The sequence below is a fragment of the Scyliorhinus torazame genome, chromosome 21, assembly GCF_047496885.1.
Source record: "Scyliorhinus torazame isolate Kashiwa2021f chromosome 21, sScyTor2.1, whole genome shotgun sequence".
Lineage (NCBI taxonomy): Eukaryota > Metazoa > Chordata > Chondrichthyes > Carcharhiniformes > Scyliorhinidae > Scyliorhinus > Scyliorhinus torazame.
In genome coordinates this window covers 113,414,972-113,441,502 of record NC_092727.1, presented here as the reverse complement: position 1 = coordinate 113,441,502, position 26,531 = coordinate 113,414,972, and the positions used below count along the sequence as shown (strand labels likewise).

At 47.0% G+C, this 26,531-nt stretch overlaps 1 protein-coding gene across 1 annotated transcript in view; it reads left to right on the top strand.

The window, feature by feature from the left end:
• The first annotated feature begins 1,248 nt into the window (after positions 1-1,248).
• wnk4a (WNK lysine deficient protein kinase 4a) overlaps positions 1,249-26,531 on the top strand; it is a 94,075-nt gene continuing 68,792 nt past the window's right edge. The window contains exons 1-2 of the mRNA XM_072487293.1: positions 1,249-1,836; positions 24,987-25,159. Of these exons, the coding sequence (XP_072343394.1) occupies positions 1,249-1,836; positions 24,987-25,159 (761 nt within the window). The remainder of the gene's footprint in view (positions 1,837-24,986; positions 25,160-26,531) is intronic.

Sequence of the window (26,531 nt, the reverse complement as noted above, 5' to 3'; positions counted from 1 at the left end):
ATGTTCTGCCCGATAGAGGAGAAGTGTGTGCTTTGGGATCCTGCTCCTGCTGATAATACCTCTTCTGGCTTAGAGCTTTCTGAGAAGGCGCGTGTTAAAATGCACTCCCCGGGCACTTGTGCAAACGAGGGGGATTTTAAAAAGGCTGTTTTCGAAAGCGGAAGTTAGAAAGAAGTGAGAGCAAATGACATTTAACATCTCGCTGCGATGGAGCTTTGAGTGAAGGAAGTGTCAGAGACCCACCCCACCCTGCCCCTGACAGGTATCACACACTCCCCCAGTGACTGCCCCCCCCCCCCCCCCCCCCCAGCCCCAGAGCCAATGGGCGCTGTGGGGAGGTGTTATTAGCCCAGCGCCTGTCTGAGGCCAATATCAGGCGCTATAGCGCACTGCGGTCCCACAGCCTTCAGCAACTCGTTTTGTTTTGCATTTGAGGGAATAAATGGCCAACCTGGAGCTGCTTGAGTGAGAAAAGAAAAACCTTTGGGGGAAAAAAGTTTGTTTTGTTTAAGGAGCAGTTCGTTTGGGCCAAGGAAAGGGGAGGAAGTTTCAACTTGAGGCACAATGTGTGAAGCAGTGGGTTTTGTTTTTCAATATAGTCGGAGCTGCTTTTGACAAGAGAGGACTCCGGATCTTTAAACTCACTGCCCCAAAACTTCCTCCCAGTTGCTGGCCAGCTGAGTGAGTGTGTGTGGGTGTGGGTGGGTGAGGAGTGTGGGTGTTAAGAGGAGTGTGGGGGTGAGGGGTGGGTGTGTGTGTGGGTGAGGAGTGTGGGGGTGAGGACTGTGTGTGTGGGTGAGGAGTGTGGGTGAGGAGTGTGGGGGTGAGGACTGTGTGTGGGTGAGGAGTGTGGGTGTGTGTGTGGGTGAGGAGTGTGGGTCTGGGGGTGAGGACTGTGTGTGGGGGGTGAGGACTGTGTGTGTGGGTGAGGAGTGTGGGTCTGGGGGTGAGGACTGTGTGTGGGTGTGTGTGGGGGGTGAGGACTGTGTGTGTGGGTGAGGAGTGTGGGTGTGTGTGGGGGGGGGTGAGGACTGTGTGTGGGTGAGGAGTGTGGGTGTGTGTGTGGGGGGGTGAGGAGTGTGTGTGTGTGGGGGGGGGGGAGTGAGGAGTGTGTGTGGGTGAGGAGTGTGTGTGTGTGTGGGGGGGGGGTGAGGAGTGTGTGTGTGTGTGGGGGGGGAGTGAGGAGTGTGTGTGGGTGGGTGAGGAGTGTGTGTGGGTGTGTGTGTGGGTGAGGAGTGTGGGAGGGGAATGAAGGACGGCTCCATGTCCAGGACCATGTCCCAGGCGGAGGTGGACCTGGCTGGATTCGGGGTGATGGCCTCGCCGCAGGAGCTGGAGCGCACGCCTCTGCTCAGCAAGATGCCGAGCCGGCGGCGGAGAGCTCCGGCCAGAGACTGCCGCCGGAGCCAGCCCCGGGCGTACCGGAGGAGCTCGCTGCCAGCGGATAGTCTGCTGCTGCTGCAGCGGCCGCAGGCAGCCCCGGGCAGCAGCGAGTCCCCGCCGCCGCCGTCCCCGCCTCCGCCCGAGGAGGGCAGGCCAGGAACGGGCGCTCCGCCCGCCTGCCCGGCGCCCCCGCCGCTGCCCAAATCCCCGGCGGCGGCGGCCAACAGCTCGGACACCGAGGATGGCAGCCCCCGCCTCCCGCACAAAGACTCCGTTTGCGAGGAGACCGAGATGGAGCCGGAGGAGAACGAGGTGGAGATGAAGGCGGTGGACACCTCTCCCGACGGCAGGTTCCTCAAATTCAACATCGAGCTGGGCAGAGGCTCCTTCAAAACTGTCTACAAGGGTTTGGACACGGAAACCACGGTGGAAGTGGCATGGTGTGAGTTACAGGTAAAGTGGGGAGGGTTGGTGGGGGGGGTACAGGTGTTTTCAAACCCTCTGCCATCCCTATCATTGCGTAGTTCAGAAATGCTTCGACTCTCCTTTCACAACGTCCGAGGCAACAAAGTTGTGATGGAGGGAAGGACAGCCAATTTACGCACAGTTAGTGAGACAATGCACAGATGATCTGTTTTTACTAACGCTGGGTTGAAGGATAGATATTGGCCAGGGGGAAAACACTCTTTGGAATAGTGCCATGGGATCCTTTCATTCACCAGAGATGGCAAATGGGGTTTTGGTTTAAAATCTCATTCAAAGGTAATTCCCTCAGTGCTGAACCTGCATTGTTTGGTCCTTGCAATGCTGAACCATATGTAATAACTGATGCCTGACTTGCCTTGCATAAGGATGCTTAATGTGGCATGTCGTCAGTGGGTAATAATCTTTATTAGTGTCACAAGTATGCTTACATTAATACTGCAATGAAGTTACTGTGAAAATCCCCTAATCGCCACATTCCGAACCCTGTTTGGGTACACAGAGGGAGAATTCAGAATGTCCAAATTACCTAACAGCACGTCTTTCGGGACTTGTGGGAGGAAACCGGTGCACCCGAAGGAAACCCACGCAGACACGGGGAGAACGTGCAGACTCCGCACAGTCAGTGACTCAAGCTGGGAATCGAACCTGGGACCATGGCGTTGTGAAGCAGCAGTGCTAACACTGTGCCACCGTGCCGCCACGAATGGTTACAGCAGTGTGGCATGTTTGCATTTTACTCCGCCATCTACTCCAAGGATGCCCCTGCTGCTAGAATAATTGAAAGGTTTAGCATGAAATTAGCAACGCAATTATTCCAGAGACATTTTCTACCAAAAACATAACTTATTGTTCATACTCGAAAGTGTGTCGCTAATGCTATGTTAATTCTGTAGCTCCAGAGTTGCTTTATATCCTAGCAATTAAAATAGCAATATTTAGAGAGCGCACCCTCTATATTTTAAAATTAGCTGCTGATGGGAATGAAAGATGCTCGGAAATCGGAGGGAGCTCTATCCCTTCCCTGTCAGCGTTTCTAAATCTATATTGATATGAAGGCAGGGATTCATACAGTATCTCTCAAATTGCTTTATAAATGCACCCTCACAGGGTGGTAATCATTAGCTGAAGTGGTAAGAATGAAGACTCGGGTCTTTTTGGACAGAAGTTTACATTGGTTTACATATTGGTGCAATTATTATAAATTACGTTTATGGGGCATTTGGAGGAGCATATATTGTACAGTGAGTCAGCAGGCATCACTCTATCTTCAGGTACATTACACACCTGAGGATCAGGGTATTCTGTTGTTAGTGGTCATGGGTGGGAGGTATGGCTACTGAGAATAACAATCTTTATTATTGTCACAAGTAGGCTTACAATAACACTGCAATGAAGTTGCTGTGAAAATCACTGTGCCACCTGATTTCACCTTCGGGAAAGAAAGTGGCCCATCCCTCCCTCCTCCAGTGGGGGCTCAGACCGATACAGTTCCTCATAAAAGTCCCTGAAGACCCCATTGATGCCAACCCCACTCCTCACCACACTCCCCCCCCCACCCCCCCCATCCTTAATTCCCCCAATCTCCCTAGCTGCATCCCGCTTCCGAAGTTGATGTGCCAGCATCCGACTTGCCTTTTCCCCATATTCATAAATCACCCCCTGGGCCTTTCTCCACTGTGCCTCCGCCTACCTGGTAGTCAACAGGTCGAATTTGGCCTGTAGGCTACGCCTCTCCCTCAACAGTCCATCCTCCGGCACCTCCGCATACCTCCTGTCTACCCTCACCATCTCCCCACCAGCCTCTCCCTCTCCCTCTGCTCTCTCCTCTCATTGTGGGCCCTAATGGAAATCAGCTCTCCCCTAACCACCGCCTTCAGCACCTCCCATACCATCCCCACTCGGACCTCCCGATTATCGTTGGCCTCCAGGTATCTCTCTAGGCTTCTTCGGACCCGCTCGCTCACCTCCTCTTCCGCCAACAGCCCCACCTCCAAACGCCACAACGGGCGCTGGTCCCTCTCCTCCCCCAGCTCTAAATCTACCCAATGCGGGGCGTGATCCGAAATGGCTATTGCCGAGTACTCGGTATCCTCTACTTTCGCAATCAGCGCCCTGCTCATAACAAAAAAGTCGATCTGGGAATAGGCCTTATGAATGTGCGAGAAGAATGAAAATTCCCTAGCCCCCGGCCTTGCAAATCTCCAAGGGTCCACCCCTCCTATCTGGTCCATAAACCCCCTCAGCACTTTAGCCGCCGCCGGCTTCCTTCCCGTCCTAGACCTGGAGCGATCCAGTGCCGGATCCAACACCGTGTTAAAGTCTCCCCCCCCCCCCCATTATCAGGCCCCCCACTTCCAAGTCCGGGATCCAACCCAACATGCGCCGCATAAAACCCGCATCGTCCCAGTTCGGGACGTACACGTTGACCAGCACCACCCTCTCCCCTTGCAGCTTACCACTTACCATTACGTACCTGCCGCCATTGTCTGTCACAATGCTCGACGCCTCGAACGACACCCTCTTTCCCACCAAGATCGCCACCTCCCCCAATTTTTGGCATCCAGCCCCGAATGAAACACCTGGCCTACCCACCCCTTCCTCAATCTTACCTGGTCTGCCACCTTCAGGTGTGTCTCTTGGAGCATGACCACATCCGCCTTCAGCCCCTTCAGGTGTGCGAACACCCGGGCCCGCATAACCGGCCCGTTCAGCCCCCTTACATTCCAGGTTATCAGCCGGATCAGGGGGCTACCCGCCCCCCTCCCCCGCCGACTAGCCATAACCCCTCCTCGGCCAGCCACGCGCCCGCGCCCCACGCCCGGCCTGTTCCCCACGGCGGCAGACCCCCGTCCCAACACCCTCCACTCGCTCCAGCTCCCCCTTGACCATACCAGCAGCAACCCGGTTCCCCCTCACCCCCCCCCTCCCCACCCCCTAGCTAGGACCCCTTCTAGCTGCATTGCTCCCCCCATTGAACTCCCGCAAGTCAGCTGACTCCTGCTGACCCCGGCCACTCCCGCCTCTCCTTCGACTCCTCCCATTGTGGGACTTCCCCTCCCCCTCCATTACCCATCAGCAGGCTCTCCGCCTCCCCCTTCCATCCCAAGCGCAGGAAAAAACCCGCGCTTCCCATCTGCCTGGCCCCGCCTCCTCTGTCGCAGTTCCTTTAACAGGCCCAGTCCCCTCACCCCCAACTCGGGCCTCACCCTCTCCCGCGGGGCCCCATCCCCCCTACCGGCCATCCACCCCCTACTCCGTTTACTTGCCCCCCTCCAAGAGCCCACCCGACAGTCCCAACCAAAACAGTGCCCAGCCCACCCAAACCACCCACACCAAACCAAAACTGAACAAGAACAAAGAACCTCCCCCCTCAAAATGTAACACAACAACAGCAAACCCCGACCATCCCCACGCCCGACCCCCCATCCCGACCCTCAGTTTGTGTCCAGCTTCTCGGCATAGACAAAGGCCCACGCCTCAACCAGGGACTCAAAATAATGGTGCCAGTCCTTATAGGTGACCCACAGATGCGCCGGCTGCAGCATGCCAAACTTCACCCCCTTCCTGTGCAGCATCACCTTCGCCCGGTTGTACCCGGACGTCTTCTTCGCCACCTCCGCGCTCCAGTCCTGATATACTCGAACCTCCGCATTCTACTACCTGCTGCTCCTCTCTTTCTTGGCCCACCTGAATACGCACTCCCGATCAGCGAACCGATGAAACCGCACCAGCACCGCCCGCGGCGGGCTCGTTAGCCTTGGGCCTCCTCGCTCGCACTCTATGGGCCCCTTCCAGCTCCAGGGGCCCCTGGAAGGATCCCACTCCCATCAGCGAGTTTAACATGGTGACCATCTTGCTCTTCTTCCCTCGCACTTTCTTTGGCTTCACCACCACTTTTTTAGTCGCCCCGCTCCTGGTCCAAGCCATACACTGTCGGGGGAATGTTGCAGTCTTCTTCCCACACCGGGAAATGTCGACAAAATGCCGTTGGGGGTCCTGAAAAGAGCCCAAATGTCCGTTCCAAGCGGGAGCTGCCGAACGTGCGACTTAGCTCCGCATAGCCACAACCGGAAGTCCATGATTAATACTAAATTAAGATAAATAAACCTATACGTTGTATTTGATATGCACAAAATATATACCAAGGAAGTGTGCAAAATTAATTTTTTTCCTCTAATTTGTAGATTGAACTAAACTTATTGTCTCTTCACACTTCTACGAAAAGTTATAAGAATGTAGAACAGTGCCTCAAAATGCCTTCAATGCAAAATCAATTAAAGTGTTCAAAAGGGAGTTGGATATTGCTCAGAAAGTAAAAGTGTTGGAGAAGGTAATCTGGTTATTTTCAAAGTTATTAACATTGAATTGATACCGCTCACTTGTCCCTTTTAGAAAAGAGGGAAAAAGCTAAGTTAACTAAAATGGATTTGGTTAAATGTGTTTGTTAATGGTTGAACCTGAATATACAGTGATGTGGAGATGCCGGCGTTGGACTGCGGTGAGCACAGTAAGAAGTCTTACAACACCAGGTTAAAGTCCAACAGGTTTGTTTCGATGTCACTAGCTTTCGGAGCGCTGCTCCTTCCTCAGGTGAATGAAGATGTATGTTCCAGAAACATATATATAGACAAATTCAAAGATGCCAGACAATGCTTGGAATGCCAGCACTAGCAGGTGATTAAATCTTTACAGATCCAGAGATGGGGTAACCCCAGGTTAAAGAGGTGTGAATTGTACCAAGCCAGGACAGTTGGTAGGATTTCGCAGGCCAGATGGTGGGGATGAATGTAATGCGACATGAGCCCCAGGTCCCGGTTGAGGCCGCACTCATGTGTGCGGAACTTGGCTATAAGCTTCTGCTCGGCGATTCTGCGTCGTCGCGCGTCCTGAAGGCCGCCTTGGAGAACGCTTACCCGGAGATCAGAGGCTGAATGCCCTTGACTGCTGAAGTGTTCCCCGACTGGAAGGGAACATTCCTGCCTGGTGATTGTCGCGCGATGTCCGTTCATTCATTGTCGCAGCGTCTGCATGGTCTCGCCAACGTACCACGCTTCGGGACATCCTTTCCTGCAGCGTATGAGGTAGACAACGTTGGCCGAGTCGCACGAGTATGTACTGCGTACCTGATGGGTGGTGTTCTCATGTATAATGGTGGTATCCATGTCGATGATCTGGCACATCTTGCAGAGATTGCCATGGCAGGGTTGTGTGGTGTCGTGGTCACTGTTCTGAAGGCTGGGTAGTTTGCTGCAAACAATGGTTTGTTTGAGGTTGCGCGGTTGTTTGAAGGCAAGTAGTGGGGGTGTGGGGATGACCTTGGCAAGATGTTCATCTTCATCGATGACGTGTTGAAGGCTGTGAAGAAGATGTCGTAGTTTCTCCACTCCGGGAAAGTACTGGACGACGAAGGGTATTCTGTCGGTTGTGTCCCATGTTTGTCTTCTGAGGAGGTCGGTGCGTTTTTTTGCTGTGGCACGTTGGAACTGTCGATCGATGAGACGAGCGCCATATCCCGTTCATACGAGGGAATCTTTCAACGTCTGTCGATGTCTGTTACGCTCCTCCTTGTCTGAGCAGATCCTGTGTATACGGAGAGCTTGTCCATAGGGGATGGCTTCTTTTCTGTGTTTAAGGTGGAAACTGGAGAAGTGGAGCATCGTGAGGTTATCCGTGGGTTTGCGGTAAAGCGAAGTGCTGAGGTGACCGTCCTTGATGGAGACCAGTGTGTCCAAGAATGCAACTGATTTTGGAGAGTAGTCCATGGTGAGTCTGATGGTTGGATGGAACTTATTGATGTCATCGTGTAGTTGTTTCAGTGATTCTTCACCGTGGGTCCAAAGGAAAAAAATTTTATTGATGTATCTGGTGTATAACGTCGGTTGAAGGTCCTGTGCGGTGAGTAGGTCTTGTTCAAACTTGTGCATGAAGATGTTGGCGGATTGGGGTGCGAATTTGGTCCCCATGGCTGTTCCGTACGTCTGGATGAAGAACTTGTTGTCGAAGGTGAAGACGTTGTGATCCAGAATGAAGCGGATGTGTTGCAGAATTGCGTCTGGAGATTGGCAGTTGTCGGTGATGAGTACTGAGGCTGGTGCAGCAATGCCGTCGTCATGGGGGATGCTGGTACAGAGTGCCGAGACGTCCATTGTGACGAGGAATGTTCCTGGTTCAACTGGTCCATGGGTGCTGAGTTTCTGTAGGAAGTCCGTCGTGTCACGACAGAAGCTGGGCGTACCTTGTACGATGGGTTTCAAGATGCCCTCGATGTAGCCAGAGAGGTTCTCACACGGTCCCATTGCCTGAAACGATAGGACGGCCTGGTGTGTTGGCCTTGTGTATTTTCGGGAGGCAGTAGAGATCTCCAATGCGGGGAGTATATGGGATGAGAGCATGTAGGGTGTGCTGAAGATCTAGATCCAAGGTCTTGATCAGTTTGTTAAGTTGGCGGATGTGTTCATGGTCGGATCTGCGGGTAACTGTCTGTAGTGTTCTTGGTTGTTCAGTTGTCGGTATACTTCTTTGCGGTAGTCTGTTCTGACACCACACTGTGCCACCTATATGCATACCAAGAACAGGAAGCTTGAGAAACTCGGCATCACCACCAGCAGCAACCAAAATCAGAACAGTGACCATGACACCACACAACTCTGCCATGGCAATCTCTGCAATACGTGCCCGATCATCGACATGGATACCACCATTATACGTGAGAACACCACCCATCAGGTACGCGGTACATACTCGTGCGACTCGGCCAATGTTGTCTACCTCACACGCTGCAGGAAAGGATGTCCCGAAGCGTGGTACGTTGGCGAGACCATGCAGACGCTGCGACAACGAATGAACGGAAATCGCGCGACAATCACCAGGCAGGAATGTTCCCTTCCAGTCGGGGAACACTGCAACAGTCAAGGGCATTCAGCCTCTGATCTCCGGGTAAGCGTTCTCCAAGGCGGCCTTCAGGATGCGCGACGACGCAGAATCGCCGAGCAGAAACTTATAGCCAAGTTCCGCACACATGAGTGCGGCCTCAACCGGGACCTGGGATTCATGTCGCATTACATTCATCCCCCACCATCTGGCCTGCGAAATCCTACCAACTGTCCTGGCTTGACACAATTCACACCTCTTTAACCTGGGGTTACCCCATCTCTGGATCTGTAAAGATTTAATCACCTGCTAGTGCTGGCATTCCAAGCATTGTCTGGCATCTTTGAATTTGTCTATATATATATTTCTGGAACATACCTCTTCATTCACCTGAGGAAGGAGCAGCGCTCCGAAAGCTAGTGACATCGAAACAAACCTGTTGGACTTTAACCTGGTGTTGTAAGACTTCTTACTGAATATACAGGGAATTGGGATTGAAATGGTAGAACGCCCATGGCTAACAAAATGGTGAAGCAGACTTGATAGCTTAATGTGATGTGCAGATTTTAAAAAGCCTATTTTCTTATTGTTCACTGTATTGAACACATTTGACCCAAAGAAATACCTACTTGTTTGCTTTGGCTTGTACTTAATGTAATTAAATGCAACTCTACTCCATATCATTTAAACTTAAATGTCTCACGACATTCAAAACCAGCGACAGCAGAACGTGGTGCCATCAGGTAGTTTGTTCCAGTTTCTTAACATGAAACCAAAACATGTAAAATATTTACTGAAAGAACAAAATGAGTCTTTTAAGAAGGCTGCTGACTAGATGTGCCCTAGAAGTAGTTTTCCATTAAAAACAGCACGTATGGCATCAACTCACTTTGGAATTAAAAAGAAAAACACAGCATAGGCATTCGTTCAGAATATTCTATATGAACGAAAGAGAGGGAATCTCATATCTGTGGAAAAATGTCCATGATTTATTTACTATTGAGGTTCAACCATTTGTGTTATATTTCTGTACTGAAACCATTTTAGTTAGCTCATTTTTGCATTTCCTTTCTGGAGGGAATTGGTTCAATTTTACAGCTTCAAAATGAACAGATTAGCATATTTAATAATGGTCCTTTTCATTGCTGGCCAACTCATAATGTCAGATCACTTGAAGTGGTTGTGAGACAAATAGCCTGTCAGCTGATTAACAAAGTGGGTAGCTTTTTGTTTTGCACTGCCCTTGTCTAATGTTGTACGATTTTTAGAATGAAGGAGTATTAGGATCAATTATTTAGATGTGATTATATCCTCAATTTGTTTTGTAAAGCCTGTATTATGTTTCCTGTCACGCATGCTTTCAGTCTGGTTAATTTAGCAAGCCATTGGGATGTATTGAAACACATGGGTTTCTTGCCAAATTGGAGCCATTTACTCAGTTTACCTCAGTGTTACCTCAGTGTTACTTTGGTTCACTTTCAGCCCAAGGTTCAAAGCTCTAAGGAGGCTAGTAGTATTTTTATACATTGGTACTAAGGTCTCCTTGTAAAAGCGTAATCACTGTGGTAGCTAATTATGTTGTGAAATCTCATGTAAATAATTCACTTAAAATGACGCGAGAGTACTTTTACTGAGCACAGTTGACCTACAAAATTGTCTTCCTTTCAATGTCAACATACCATGAAGCACTCTAAAATTTGGAGTGTAAAATTATGGAGCATTTCCCTAACTACAGCTGAGGTATGGGAGATGTTTTTTTCTATCCATTTTTATGGGATGTGGGCCTCGCTGGCTAGGCCAGCATTTGTTGCCCATCCCTAATTGCCCTTGAGAAGTTGGTAGTGAGCTGCCTTCTTGAACCGCTGCAATCCATTTGGTGTGAATACACCCACAGTGCTGTTAGGGAGGGAGTTCCAGGATTTTGGTCCAGCAACATTGAAGGAACAGCAATATATTTCCAAGTCAGGATGGTGAGTGACTTGGAGGGGAGCTCCCAGGTGGTGCTATTCCCATGTATCTGTTGCCCTTGTCCTTCTAGATGGTAGTGGTCATGGGTTTGGAAGGAACTACCTAAGGAGCATTGGTGAGTTCCTGCAGTGCATCTTGTAGGTAGTACACACTGCTGCACCTGTGCGGCGGTGGGAGTGAGTGCTTTGTCCTGGATGGCATTGCGCATCTGCGGGTTCTGAAGTCTTGTTGCAGGAGACGCACCTGAAAGTGGCAGACCAGGTTAGGTTAAGGATGGGCTGGGTCAGTCAGGTCTTTCATTCGGGGCTTGATTCTAAGACGAGGGGGGTTGCGATCCTGATTATTAAAAGGGTACAATTTGAGGCGGAGGGCAAGTCGTGGATGGGGGTGGCAGGTTCGTTATGGTGAGAGGTAAGCTCGAAGGGGTGAGAGTAGTCCTGGTCAGTGTGTATGCCCCTAATTGGGACGATGTGGATTTTATTAGGAGGATGCTAGGATAGATCCCCGACTTGGACTCGCGTAAGTTGATCATGGGCGGGGACTTTAATACGGTCCTGGACCCGAACCTGGACCGGTCATGCTCCAGAACGGGCAGGTTGCCAGCGATGACAAAGGAACTGAGAGGGTTCATGGAGCAAATGGGGGGGAGCAGATCTGTGGAGATTCAGCCGGCCGCCGGCGAGGGAGTTCTCGTACTACTCCCACGTCCACAAGGTGTATTCCTGAATTGACTACTTTGTTGTGAGTAGGGACCTGCTGGCTGGAATGGTGGGGGCAGAATATTCGGCAATTGCCATATCGGACCATGCTCCACACTGGGTAGACCTGCAGTTTTGTAAGGACAGCTTTCAGTGCCCGCTTCACGCAATGTTTCCAGTTAGCTAGTAAATACAAATTACAGGGAAATATGGCATGTAGTAGGTCAAATATATTTGCTTACTTGAATTCTCACTTTGAGTGTAACTCCTGGTTGCAGCGTAAAAATCATCTTTCTCTGCAAATTGTACATTTATTAATTAAAACTCAACTTGGTTCCTGGGTGGGCATTCATTTGCATGAAGTGAAAATGGTCATATTTGGACTAATTTACAACCAAAGTCAGGGGATATCTAGCATATGAAATGAAGTCACAGGAGATCACTGTGTGACTACTTCATTCTGTATTTAATTGTGTATACATACCCCAGTACTTGATGGAAGACTGGGCAAAAAATATTCAATTCACGGAATTGGCACCGCCAACCGAAAGGAAATGTTGGAAAAGTTGATCACTAAAAATCCAAGCTGCAAAAAGAAAAACATTGGGGGTAATTCTTGTTAAGTAATGGGTTAAGAGACATTGCAATTAGTTGTCTCATTTATGTGAAGTATCCATTAATTGACACTGATATGAAAAGGGGCTTCAGGTGGCCTCTGTCAGGTGATGGATGGTTAGAGTTTTGTGCAAAGGCTGTTGGAATGAAATAAATGGGTGTTTGTGAAAAAGGAACAGAACTTTAGACTCTTCATATCACAGCAACTAAAACGTCTAACAATTCTAACCTAACTCTCCCAGCAGGAAATCCACAGGATAGGTTGCCACACTAAGTTTTCCATCCTGTATGATTTTGCTCTCCATTGAAACCCATGTTTCACCCAATCCCATGGGTTATCTGCCCAGCAAGCGTGCATAAGATTATCACTAATATCTCTCCTAAGCAGTGATTTTAATTATTTTGCCACGGCACTGAGGTCCCAGGTTCGATCCCGGCTCTGGGTCACTGTCCATGTGGAGTTTGCACATTCTCCCCGTGTTTGCATGGGTCTCGCCCCCACAACCCAAAGATGTGCAGGGTAGGTGAATTGACCACGCTAAATTGCCCCTTAATTGGAAAAAAATGAATTGGGTACTCTAACATTTATTATTTTTAAAAATTGCCATGAAATCCTCTGACGAGGATCAGACTGGTCAACATAATCTTCATTTGGTGTTCTGAGGTCCCTCTGAGGGCCAAAGGACCAGTTACTTAATGTCCCAATTCCCAGGTGGAGATGTAGTAGCATTTTGGAGCATCTCAAGCACAAATTTCTGCAATTTGAAATTCAACAAAATGACACCAGAGTGGTGTGAAATAAAATATATGTTTACACCATGAGCTATCTCTCAAATGTCAGATCACTGAGTTGTTAATGAAGAATAATGATGTTTCTAAGAACTTGCAAATCTGTCCGTGTGGGGAAGGTACTATTAATAAGACAAAGACTGTTCTAATTTGAATATAGCATTTTTTTGTTAAAATGTTTGATATATCTTGTTTGAATGATTAACATACTTCCAAGGTCTTGCATTAGAATTCATATTTTAAAGGGCAGCATGGTGGTGCAGTGGGTTAGCTCTGCTGCCTCACGGCAACGAGGTCCCAGGTTTGATCTCGGCTCTGGGTCACTGAGACCCATCATAAATGCATTTGGCTATTGTGATTGAGCAAGTAAGTGGGACAGTTTTATTACATTCTGTCATTTTAATGAATCAACTAAATTGCATTCCCATTTGAAAAAATAAAATGAAAATCGCTTATTGTCACAAGTAGGCTTCAATGAAGTTACTGTGAAAAGCCCCTAGTCGCCACATTCCGGCGCCTGTTCGGGGAGGCTGGTACGGGAATTGAACCGTGCTGCTGGCCTGCTTGGTCTGCTTTAAAAGCCAGCGATTTAGCCCAGTGTGCTAAACCAGCCCATTACAAAATTGATTTGGCAATGGTGATTTCCGAGGCTGTTCATTAATTGAGATTATTTTCATGAGATTATGTATATTAGTTGTGAGAGAGCAGTTGGCCAGTACACACTACTAGACAAGAAATCATTAAAGTTTACAAATACCAGATGTATAAAGGTTCGGTGGATTTTTTTTTTTGATAGCTTTTGACTCTCGAATGATGAATTGGTTTCTCTGGCGTCTTCACTTTGCTTCACAAAGTATGAATACAGCCCTTTTCTGCAGTGGAGTACAGAGGAATGGTTATCGGCCTGGACGTAATCCAACACAGACGTGAACACATCTAACCAAAGCTTCTATTCAGTCTACACTTTGTCCATGCCAAACCTTAGTCATTTCTCTGAAAATAGTTGTTCCCTATTGAGTTTTGTTGACTGTGCAGTGCTGTGTTGGAGAGGAGAGCTCCATAATATGAAGGAGTCTCTATATATTGCTCATGGAGGGGATGCCTTTTTTAACAAGTCTTGCATTTGATTAATTTGTTCACACAGAGAAGGTGTGATTCGTTTCCCCCCCCCACTTAGTCTCCAGAATTCCCCTCCACTTAGTCTCCAGTTAACGAATGAAATGCCCAGTTGTATTTATGCAGCACCTTTCATGATCTCAGGACATTGCAAACGTATTTTACAGCCAATGACGTACTTTGCCAATTTAGTCGCTGGTGTAATGCAGAGTCATGCACACACCGCCACCTGGAGGTTACCCTCCCAAGCCACTCCCCATGCAGACTTGGAACTGCATCACCGTTCATTCACTGTCATCGAATCAAAATGCTAGAACTCCCTCACTAACAGCACTGTGGAAGTACCTACATCACACGGACTGCAGCGGTTCAAGAAGGCAGCTCACCAACACCTTCTCAAGGGCAGTTAGGGATGGGCAATAAATGCAGGCCCAGCCAGTGAAGCCCACATTCCTTGAATAAATAAAAATAAATGCACAAAGATTGATGCATGTTAGCATTTTGTCTGATCGCCAGGCTTAAATATTTATGACTAACTTAATATATTTTAAAAGCGTCAGGCAGGGAGCAAAATAAGTTAGAGACGAGGTTGTGTGCATTTTATCATTTATTTCCATGTAATATTTAGAGAAATAGAAAATCAAACTACATGACAAGCTATTAAAATGCCTCGTCATTAAGACAGATTTTCAATCACTCCCATCCTAGACCCACCATAATTTCTAACTTTAATCCATTATTATGATTTTCAAAACACCACCCAAATCATCTGGAAAAATGGGAAATCTGCTTGACCTAAAAATATTTAGTGCAGTAATCATCTGCCTACAATTATTGCAGTTAAGATGGGCATCTATTACAGTAATAACATTAGAAAATGTCAGTTCATTTTACTAAACTTCTGCAAGTGTCAGCTGTGGCTCCATCGTTAGCACTCTGTCCTCTGAATCAGTCCAAGTCCCACTCCAGAATTTTTGAGTACAATGCTCTAGGCTGGCACTCCAATGCAGTACTGAAGGAGCGCTGCATTGTTGGACCAAGTGCCTCCTTTCAGGTAAGATGTTAAACTGAGGACCTGCCTGCCCTGCTCTGCTAGGTGCAGAGAATCAATAGGGAACCATTTGGAAGAAGAACATGGGAGTCGGTGTCCTGGCCAATATTTATCATTCAGTCACTATCACCTTTTAACAAAAACGTATTTGGCTGTTATCTTATTGTGTTTGTGAAAGCTTTCTGTGCACAAATTGGCTTCTGGGTTTCCTACATTATAACGGTGGCTACATTTCAGAGTACTTTGTTGGCTGTGAGATGCGTTTAATGCCTTGAGGTCATGAAATGCACTATGAAAATGCAAGTCTTTCTTTTTTTTGTTCTTTTCATTTGTTGGTTCTTTTCTTCTTCCAGTCTTTCATACATTCTTTTATTCCTTATAATATACCTCACTGTGTGGTTCCAATGCAGGGAACTTAATTAACTGGATGAACTAATGAGTGGAATAATCATAACGAGGCCAAATCACTAGAAACTCACTATTAGCAGGGTCCTTTGACCGTGATTATTTCTGACGGTCATGCAACAATGCTTTCCAAACCAGTAACCGCTTCCATCTAAAAGGACAGGGTAGCAGATGCATGGGAACACCACGACCTGCCAAATCCCACGTGATGCCACACACCATCCTGACTTGGAACGTTTGAAAAATTAATTCAAGGAATGTGGGTGCCGACGGCTAGGCCAGCATTTATTACCCACCCCAGTTGCCCTTGAGAAGATGATGGGGAGCTGCCTTCTTGAACCACTGTAGTCCATGTGTTATAGGTGCACCCCCGGTGCCGTTAAAGATGCAGTTCCAGGATTTTGACCCAACGACAGTGAAGAAACTGCAATGTATTTCCAAATCAGGAGGGTGTGTGGCTTGGAGGGGAACTTGCAGGTGGTGGTGTTCCTATGCACCTGCTGCCCTTGACATTCTAAACGGTAGCAGTCAGGGGTTTGGAAGGTGCTTTTGAAGGAGCCTTGGTGAGTTCCTGCAGTGCATCTTGTAGATGGTACACACGGCTGCCACTGAGTGTTGGTGGTGGAGGGAGGGAATGCTTGTGGATGGGGAGCCAATCAAGCGGGCTGCTTTGTCCTGGAAGCTTCCCCCCCCCCCCCCCCCCTCTCCCACCACTACCACAAAGGATGTTGATAGTAGGAGATGTAGTGATAATGCCATTGAAAATCAAGGGGCGATGGTTAGATTCTCTCTTGTCGGGGATGGTTATTGCCTGCCACTTTCCTGGTGCAGATGTAACTTGCCACTTGTCAGCCCAAGCCTGGATATTGTCTGGATCTTGCTGCAATTGGACATGGACTGCTTCAGTATCCAACGTGATCTCGTGAGATGTTGCAATGTAAATCCCACCTATTGTGGGCGGGATGACTTTTTGTCAAATCTGTATATTAGAGGAGGCAGTTAACCTCACTCTAATGTCTAGATTCCCAAGGTACCTGAGGCTTTGGGATTCATCCCGTTTGCCTCGGACATCTCGGGCAAGCGGCGTTCAGCACTTGTCCCCACAAACGGGGACCAGACGGCACGGCACTAGTGGGGATCTTCCAGGGGATCAGAGACCCCAATCTGCATGTGATTTGGGCAGGGTGGTGCCACTTGGGCACCCTGGCAGTGCCAGCTGACACCTTGGCAGTGCCACCTGGGTGCCAGACTGGCATTGCCACGGTGCCAAGCTGACATTTTTGCACAACGCAACTGGGCTGGGGGTGCCCGGCGTGGGGGTTTAGGGGGTTGCCGGGGACCCTCCCATAGCATATTCGGGCTGGGGGGATGGGGAGGTCGGACATCTTTTCGAGTGGCCTCCGAGATCGGGACAGTATTTAAACATGGTATCTCGATCTCTTGCGACACTGTGGAGGTCCGGCGAGCAGAGCTCCCCACTGTACAAAGGTGGCTCTGGGCAGCCTCGGCCAAACGTTCACCATTCAGGCCCCTTGTACAATGTGGGTTGCATTGAATAGCCATGTGTCTCTTGGCACGATGGGCACTGGGAAACAGGTGGCTAAACGCACTCGTTCGGAGACTTTGTTCTTTTTTGGGAGAATCGTGCTTCAAGTGTTGGGTGAGTTTGGTGGAGTGTTTCTCGCTGGCCTTTTGGGTGAGATCCACATTGCTATTCAATCACACTTTAGTGGGCGGCACGGTGGCACAGCTCTGTGTACCCGAACAGGTGCTGGAATATGGTGACAAGGGGCTTTTCACAGTAACGTCTTTGCAGGGTTAATGTAAGCCTGCTTGTGACAATAAAGATTATTATTATTTGTACAGCTCCCTCACGGCGCCGAAGACTCGGGTTCGATCCCGGCTCCCGGTCACCGTCCGTGTGGAGTTTGCGCATTCACTGCGTGCCTGCGTAGGTCTCAACCCCCACAACACAAAATGTGCAGGGTAGATGGATTGGCCACACTAAATTGCCCGTTAATTGGAAAAAAATAATTGGGTACTCTGAAGTTTATATTTTTTTTAAATCACAATTTTGAAAAAGTTTTAGGCCTTGGGGAGTTTCTCCCCGGTCAAGTCCACACTTAGAAATGTTTTGAACACTGGGAGCTGAACAGAGCGAGACCGGCTCCTCTGAGATTGGGCTGCCATTTTGAGAGGGTGCCCAATCTCGAAGCGAGTTTGAGGATTCCCCACATCGCCCACCAAAGGGCATTTTCACGCTCCACACACATGGACGTTACCACCCACCCCTCCCCCAGGTGAGGACACCCTGCTATGTGCGACAACCGTTTAATCAATATATAATATTTACTCAAAATAAATCAAATAATATTAAAAAAACTGATCTGTTGGTAAATATAATAGATTGGAATTAAGCTATCATGTTCAAATTTTAATGTGCATTTTGATATGTCGATCTGATCATCTGCAGCTCCACTAATGGGACTGAAGCTTATTTAAGATACGCCTATAGGCTTACTTGAATTATCAGATTGACTTATCTCATTCTATTTTTCAAAAAGGAACAGTACTATAACATCATGCTTAAACTTGCATTCAAATCCCGCTTACCATCTCCGCTCTTTAGCTGGTTGTTTAATTATGATTATTTGAGGTGATTGTACAGTGAGCATATTTTGCACTTGTCAACACATGGCAGTAAAACAGTCGTATCCCTGACTCATTTCACTGCCTCTTGGCTCATTGAGCATGTAGCTCAGATTCCCAGTGAGACCCATGTCGCTTGGGACAGCCTCATGCCCAGCAAGGCCAGTCGTTTAAAATTAGCCTCCATTTCCTGCCAAATATTAGCCCAAGGGTCCACTCCATATACGTCTTTCATTCTCACGCCACAATATAAATATTTCCCACTTTCTCTGTCTGTTAGCTTTTACAAAGGGTCATCGGACTCGAAACGTTAGCTCTTTTATCTCCCTACAGATGCTGCCAGACATGCTGAGATTTTCCAGCATTTTCTCTTTCACTCCATATACTTGCTCCTGTTGCACGGATGATTGAGCCCTATTTAGCTAGCTCATGGAGTCAGTGGAACTAACGGCCCAAGGTAGGGTAATGGAGCAACTTGCTAGGCTCTTCCTGCTATAACTTACAAGCAGTGGGCGAGGATGAGGCATCCACCATCCATCCCACCGGGAGTGGTGGAAGGGAAATTTAGCATGGTGTGGAAGCACAGTGGTAGGCCTCATACCCTCATTTCTGGTACTTTTCCACAGCTACCCCACCAGAAAAGCAGAGGGAAATCCAACGTGAGCTGACAGTGTAAGAGCTATAAATTCGAGGCCAGTCTGATGTATGGCAAGAACTCAGTGTTACGTCGATTTTCTAAACATTTGGCTTAAAATTGATTTTTGTATCATGAAACTATCTAAAATTTTAAAAGGTGCATTGATTTTCAATTTCAGCCACCATTTACACTAGGCGGGAATGATCAGGTTGTGTTCTCGCTGGCAGAGCACTGCCCATGGGTTTCCCAGCGGCGTGGGGCAGCTACAATGGGAAATCCCATTGACAAGCGGCAGGAGTAGAGAATCCCACCGCCAGTGAATCGCGTGCCGCCATTCCCAGGCCGCTGGGAAACATATGGTGCTGGGGGAACCGGAGCATCCCGCGCAATGTCTTACAGTCACATTCTTTCAGTAGAAATGAATCGCTAAAGTTTTTTTTTCATTGTTTTTGTATTTTTACTCCAAAGCTAATCTTAGTTTAAGAACGAGGAAGATAGGTGGCACTGTGGTTAGCACTGCTGCCTAGGACACTGAGGACCTGGGTTCGATCCAGGGCACTGCCTGTGTGGAGTTTGCACATTCTCCCTGTGTGTCTGCGTGGGTCTCACCCCCACAAACCTAAAGAGGTGCAGGGTAGGTGAATTGGCCACGCTAAATTGCTGCTTGATTGGAAAAAAAATAATTGGTTACTCTAAACCAAAAAAGAACAAGGAAGATTAGTGCTCTTGTGCGATTGAATTAGATTTTAATGTTGTGTTTTGTTCAGTAAGATCACAAAGGAGAATATTCTAACAATATGAAATCTCAAAACATTTTGAAACCTTTTTATGAAATCTTATTTCCCTGTAGTCTTTACCCTGTCTAAATGTGGATTTCATTAGTTACATGCCAAATATGAACTTCATGTAATTTCTGAGCAAAATGCTAAAAATCCTTTGTTCAAAATGAGGCACCAAGTCACAGAAGTTTAGAAGTTAGTTTAACTCTCCTCTCCCAGGATAAGGAGGCTGAGAGTGTAGTGGCATGGTCGTTATGTTATTGGACTTAGCCATCCAGAGGCCTTTCCTATTATTCTGGAGATGTGAGTTTAAATCTCGCCGTGTAAGTTTATGAATTGAATTCTGTTAATTAAATAAATCTGGAATATAAAGCTAGTGGGCCAAATTTTCATTTTTTTCTTTCCAGAGTAACCACTCTGGTGGGAAAAGCGACATAGAACATAGAACATTAAAGCGCAGTACATGTAGACGACCAACTGAGCTGCTGGCTTTTCCCGCTGAATTTTTAAACATTCTGAAGGGGGTGGGGGAAATTCTGGAGTCGGGTCCCATGCTGTCTTTGAATGAACCTGCCCTGCCAGCAATCTTGGCTCCTGACAGAATAACAAAAACGGAAACCCCTCCCCACAGACACAGAACAGCCTCCCTGGGAACCTCCCACCACCACGAACCTCCCCATCGGAAGCCACCCACCACCAGAACTGCCCCATTCTCAGGGAGGAGTGCCAGTGCACTGCACCCCACCCCCCTCACCTCCAGGGCTGTGCACCCCCAGCGGGTTCTGTTCGCCAATTTCACGTTTTAAAAACCTGTCCGGAGCCTTGGCGGCATGACATCATGGGGACTTGCCCACTAATTATGTTTAAATTAATTAATATGGTTCCTGGTACGTTACTGGACAGCGAGCAGCGAAATCCCGCAGGGTAAAAGTAGTTTTGGGCCCTCCCACGTTTCTCCAGCCCCTCTGCCATTCCCGCCGCTGATAATAGGAGCAGAAAACCCACCCCCAGCATCTGTAATGGTGCATATGATGTCCTGATCTCCGGGTTGCCTGACATGACCATCCCCAAGCCCCATGTGAGGGGCCTTGCCACCCCCACTCGCTGCAGGGCAACTCTGGTCCAATCACCAGCGCACAAAAAATGCCAGCTTGGCACCACCAAACTGGAACCCTGACAGTGCCCCTGCCAGTGCCATCTTGGCAGTGCCAGGCTGGCAATGCCAGTGTCCCCAGGTAGCAGCAGCAGTGCCAGGGTATCATCCTGCTCAAAGGGAATGCACCTGGGGGCCTCCAATCCCATGGGAGACCCCCCACAAGTGTTGTTCTATCTGGTCCCAGTGCTGAAGAGCACTCACCCGAGGTTTCCGAGGTGAAGGGTATAGATGCCAAAGCCTAGGATACATTGAGAAACTGCATATTAAAGTGAGACTAGCTGCCTTGCTGTAATATGCAGATTTGCTGAAAAGTTATCCTGCCCGGCGAAACGGGTAGATCCGAAGTGTGGGGTCTTTCAGCTTCTATTGGCCACGTTGAGCCTGGCCTTTGAACTGTGCCCGCTATGACTAGTTATTGCCATTCCGCCATGTTTATCTTCATCCTTATTACGTATATAAATGATAATTTCCAATATCTTATCAGAAAGAGTGATGCCGTATTCGTGGAATGACTCATTTAGAGGAACCATCTTTCCACAACTAATGTGTGTTTAAAATCATGTTTTTCTAATCTCGAAGAAACACAAGTATCAAATTTGCGTCAGAATTTCACTCACTCTGAGACAGTTTTAAAGAATGAAGGTGACAATCTGGGGCTGAGTGTATCGATTGTGATTAAATCAATAATGATTTTAGTTAAAAATACTCCAGTGCATTATTGAATGCTCTCACATTATTGACTGCAGTTAGGTAAAGGAGGTTTGAAGGACAATGTGGGTTTACCTCATTCAAATTGTTTATTTGATAAGAAATGCTGCATGTAATGTTAATCATTTAAACAGTGCCTGATTATACCTGAAACCTAATGTCATAGGCAAATATATTGATGTGCTGAATAAATATATCTTTCCATCCTGGTTTGAATACCCATTATTTCGGTTTGGCAAGTGCGCTGCCTGTCAAAGATGACGTGACTGCAAGTGATAGGAAACAGATTGTTACCTTGCATATAATGCTGGGAAAACGTGGTCAGTAGCAAAATGACAAATCTGTTTCACATTATCAGATCCAACCCTTTGGAGGGAGAGGGACACGGGGGAGGTGGGTACACCGGATCCGAAGAATAAGTGGCCCCAAAAAAGGTGTTTGCCAGCATACTTGAGATGAGAAATCCGAAATTGTAAATACATTTCCATCTCTTCATGAGCAGATCACAGTAAAAGATGTAATAATAATAATCTTTATTAGTGTCACAAGTAGGCTTACATTAACACTGCAATGAAGTTACTGCGAAAAGCCCCTAGCTGCCACATTCCGGGCGCCTGTTCAGGTACGCAGAGGGAGAATCTAGAATGTCTAATTCACCTAACAAGCATGTTTTTCAGGACTTATGGGAGGAAACCGGAGGAAATTCACGCAGGCACGGGGAGAACGTGCAGACTCCACACAGACAGTGACCCAAGATGGGAATCGAACCCAGGTCCATGGTGCTGATGTAGATCCCATTAGTACATTTATATCCACCAGGACCCTCCCCAGTGTGTGTGGGCTCCAGACTTGTGAAATCTTTCCTCTGACAGCAAGTGTGGGCCTTGAGTCAGCAAGTTTGAGTAAGTGCCAGTACCAAGGAAGTTGTGAGAAGCTGAATAGTAACTTGTCCCTTTGCTGCTGTTAAACAAGAAATACGTAAAGCTGTTTACGTTTTCCATGTTTTGCTAGACCAGGATGGCGTGAGGGAATTGTATACATTAGCTGGTGTTTAAGGAGCCACTTTGCTATGTTTTATACTGGGTTTAATTTGTAGCAGATTTCGGGAAAGAATTTATTTTCTGATTGTGGATTGCACACGTTAATGGCCTCCAAAAATGAACACTGCTTCTGGGCCTGTAAACCATTAGCAGCAGACCTGATCCCATAGGTGAGGAATTTGCAACAGACAGAATGTTAACAGTTGTTTGTTTTGGCTGATTCCTTTCACAAAATATTTGACTTACTTCCCCCATCCTTGCACAAAGCACCATAGCATTTACTACTGGGGGGAAGTAAATGCCACCTCTATATGTGCAGCTGGCTTTGGAGGAACGTTTATTATAATAACAATAATAATCTTTATTACTGTCACAAGTAGGCTTACATTAACACTGCAATGAAGTTACTGTGAAAATCTTATAGAAGCCTTAAATCTGTTTACAGTCCAAAAATTAAAGTTCACCAATGTCTGTGCTGGGAAAAGCTACCAAGTCAAATCTGTTTACTTTTTTATGTTATCTCGCACTGACATTGTTCTCTGAGTAATATTTATTATGAGCGATGTGACAGCTGAGGTGTGCCACATAATGATTGGCTGTATGTTCATACGTGTGATATTCCACATGTTCACATACTGGCAAACTCGATTGAAACAGGAGACATCCTTCCTACTTAAGGCATTTAACTCACAAGAGAACAGGGAATAGTCCCGCATGCGATAAAAACAGATTTAAGATCGGCCAAGGGATGTGTGGAAAATGCGATGGTGCATACCTTTTCAGCTATGTCAGAAGACCATTATGGATGGTGTAGGGCCGCTATGGGATAGGTAGATTCAAATTGATTTTCAGGTTATGGCAACGCGTTTTAATTGTCTATTTTGCATCAACCTGCAGAGGGTTCAGATGAGGACTGCTCATTATCCAGGAGCATAATTAATAAAATGGATCACGGTCAATTTGGATAGATTAGGAAAATTCAAAAAGCTCCAGATAAAATCCATCCAATGATGTTTCATAGATGCGATAGGTGCTTTGTGAGTCCCATGCCCATATCTTCACAACTTTGAGTCAGGGATTCCCTTCTGCTGGAAGCAAGTTCCTGTGGCTCCTAGTGTGAAAACAAAGAGGACAAACCTGAGCGAGCGAACTCCACGCCTGTCAGCTTCATATTTGTTAGCGGACAGATACTAGAAGGGATTGTAAGAGATGCCTTTAACGATCACTGCAAAATGAAAATTCATAAGCAGCTTCCAAAAGGAAAAAGGTCAAACCTAACAATTTGATTTGAGACAATCACTACAGTAGTAGATGAGTTTGAGAATTTTTTAAAATATAAATTTAGAGTACCCAATTCATTTTCCCAATTAAGGGGCAATTTTGCGTGGTCAGTCCACCGACCCTGCACATCTTTGGGTTGTGGGGGCGAAACCCACACAAACACGGGGAGAATGTGCAAACTCCACACAGACAGTGACCCAGAGCTGGGATCGATCCTGGGACCTAGGCGCTGTGAGACAGCAGTGCTAACCACTACACCGTGCTGCCCTCTGAGTTTGAGAATAATTTTGAGAAGGTTCCTCATACCAGTAGGAATCACAAGTAGGAATCTTCTGCTATCAATAGAAATTTGAAATGCTGGTTTAGGGTTGACTCCAATCCCATGGCCCAATGGTTGCGGATAATGGAAGGTTCAATTTGGAGACTTTTTAACCAATGGTTTTTATAATGACCTGGACAGCATAATTGAGAGCATGGCAAGTAGCTTTGCAAATGGTACCAAAACCTGTACACTGGTTCCGAAGAAAAAGGAATGCAATCAAATCAAAAACAAATTAGACGTGCTAGAGGTGTGGACCAAACATTGGCAAATTGCATTTAATTTAGATGAATGTATTGTCATGCATGTTCTTTTGGGGCAAAGTGTTTAGCCATGATAATCCAGCCATCATGGTGTGTGGCGGTTTCGATCGACCAGTTTGTCTTTTCCATGTGCATTGCACATGAAGATCAAGAAGGAACGAGAAGAAAAATCGTCTCAAAAGGGAAAATCTCATTCTTAATATAAATTTCATAAGAACGCTAAATGAAGTACTCCTGCCGTGTTTTGTGACTGGCAAGTAGTTCTTCATAGCTTTGAGGTGTCACACTGCCGCATTGAGAACAGGCATTGCTGTTGATGTTAAGTGGATCGTTGGTGTGTTCCTACCAACGTCCGATATTTTTACAGAAGGCATTAACTCCCATTGAAGTAATGGAATGCAGTGTCTGTGTGTCACACCAGATGGTGACCTTGATAGTCGTTTCTGTGTCAGATTTGTATTCGGTCGTGCAGCACGGTGGCACAGTGGGTTAGTCCTGCTGCCTCACGGCGCCGAGGTCCCAAGTTCGATCCCGGCTCTGGGTCACTGTCCGTGTGGAGTTTGCACATTCTCCCTGTGTTTGCGTGGGTTTCGCCCCCACAACACAAAGATGTGCAGGGTTGGTGGATTGGCCACGCTAAATTGCCGCTTAATTGGAAAAAATGAATTGGGTACTCTAAATTTACTTTTAAAATGATTTGTATTCGGTCTTAGAATTTAAATCTGACCTTTTGTTTTGACCCAAAAAGCACATTCTCATTTGTCTTTTCACAGACTCGTAAATTATCAAAGGCGGAGAGACAAAGGTTCAGTGAGGAAGTGGAGATGCTGAAAGGATTACAACACCCCAACATCGTGCGTTTCTACGATTCCTTTAAATGTTCAGTGAAAGGCCACAAATGTATTGTGCTGGTGACCGAGCTGATGACATCAGGGACACTGAAAACGTAAGTGGTGAGGCAATGACATTTTAGAGCTGGCTGAATAGATTTCTTTATGGTGTGGTGATTGGAGTAACAAGCAAGGTGGGTTACATGTTCTGGAGAGAAGATGAATGATAACTGAGTTTTGAAAAAGTTACAGATGGGGCAGCACGTGGCACAGTGTTTAGCATTGCTGCCTACGGTGCTGAGGACCCGGGTTCGAATCCCGGCTCTGGGTCACTGTCCGTGTGGAGTAGAAAGAGAGAAAATCGACCGTGGATATCTAAGGAAATAAGGGAGTGTATCAAATTGAAGGAAAAAGCATACAAAGTGGCAAAGATTAGTGGGAGACTCAAGGACTGGGAAATCTTTAGGGGGCAACAGAAAGCTCCCAAAAACCCTATAAAGAAGAGTAAGATAGATTATGAGAGTAAACTTGCTCAGAATATAAAAACAGACAATAAAAGTTTCTACAAATATATAAAACAAAAAAGAGTGGGTAAGGTAAATATTGGTCCTTTAGAGGATGAGAAGGGAGAATAAATAATGGGAGATGAGGAAATGGCTGAGGAAGTGAAGATTTTTTGGGTCGGTCTTCACAGTGGAAGACACAAATAACATGCCAGTGACTGATGGAAATGAGGCTATGACAGGTGAGGACCTTGAGATGATTGTTATCACTAAGGAAGTAATGATGGGCAAGCTAATGGGGCTAAAGGTAGACAAGTCTCCTGGCCCTGATGGAATGCATCCCAGAGAGCTAAAAGAGATGGCTAGGGAAATTGCAAATGCACTAGTGATAATTTACCAAAATTCACTAGACTCTGGGGTGGTCCCGGCGGATTGGAAATTAGCAAACGTGTTTAAAAAGGGAGGTAGGCAGAAAGCGGGTAATTATAGGCCAGTTAGCTTAACTTAGGTAGTAGGGAAGATGCTGGAATCTATCATCAAGGAAGAAATAGCGAGGCATCTGGATGGAAATTGTCCCATTGGGCAGACGCAGCATGGGTTCATAAAGGGCAGGTCGTGCCCAACTAGTTTAGTGGAATTCTTTGAGGACATTACCAGTGCGGTAGATAACGGGGAGCCAATGGATGTGGTATATCTGGATTTCCAGAAAGCTTTTGACAAGATGCCACACAAAAGATTGCTGCATAAGATAAAGATGCATGGCATTAAGGGTAAAGTAGTAGCATGGATAGAGGATTGGTTAATTAATAGAAAGCAAAGAGTGGGGTTTAATGGGCGTTTCTCTGGTTGGCAGTCAGTAGCTAGTAGTGTCCCTCAGGGATCAGTGTTGGGCCCACAATTGTTCACAATTTACACAGATGATTTGGAGTTGGAGACCAAGTGCAATGTGTCCAAGTTTGCAGACGACACTAAGATGAGTGGTAAA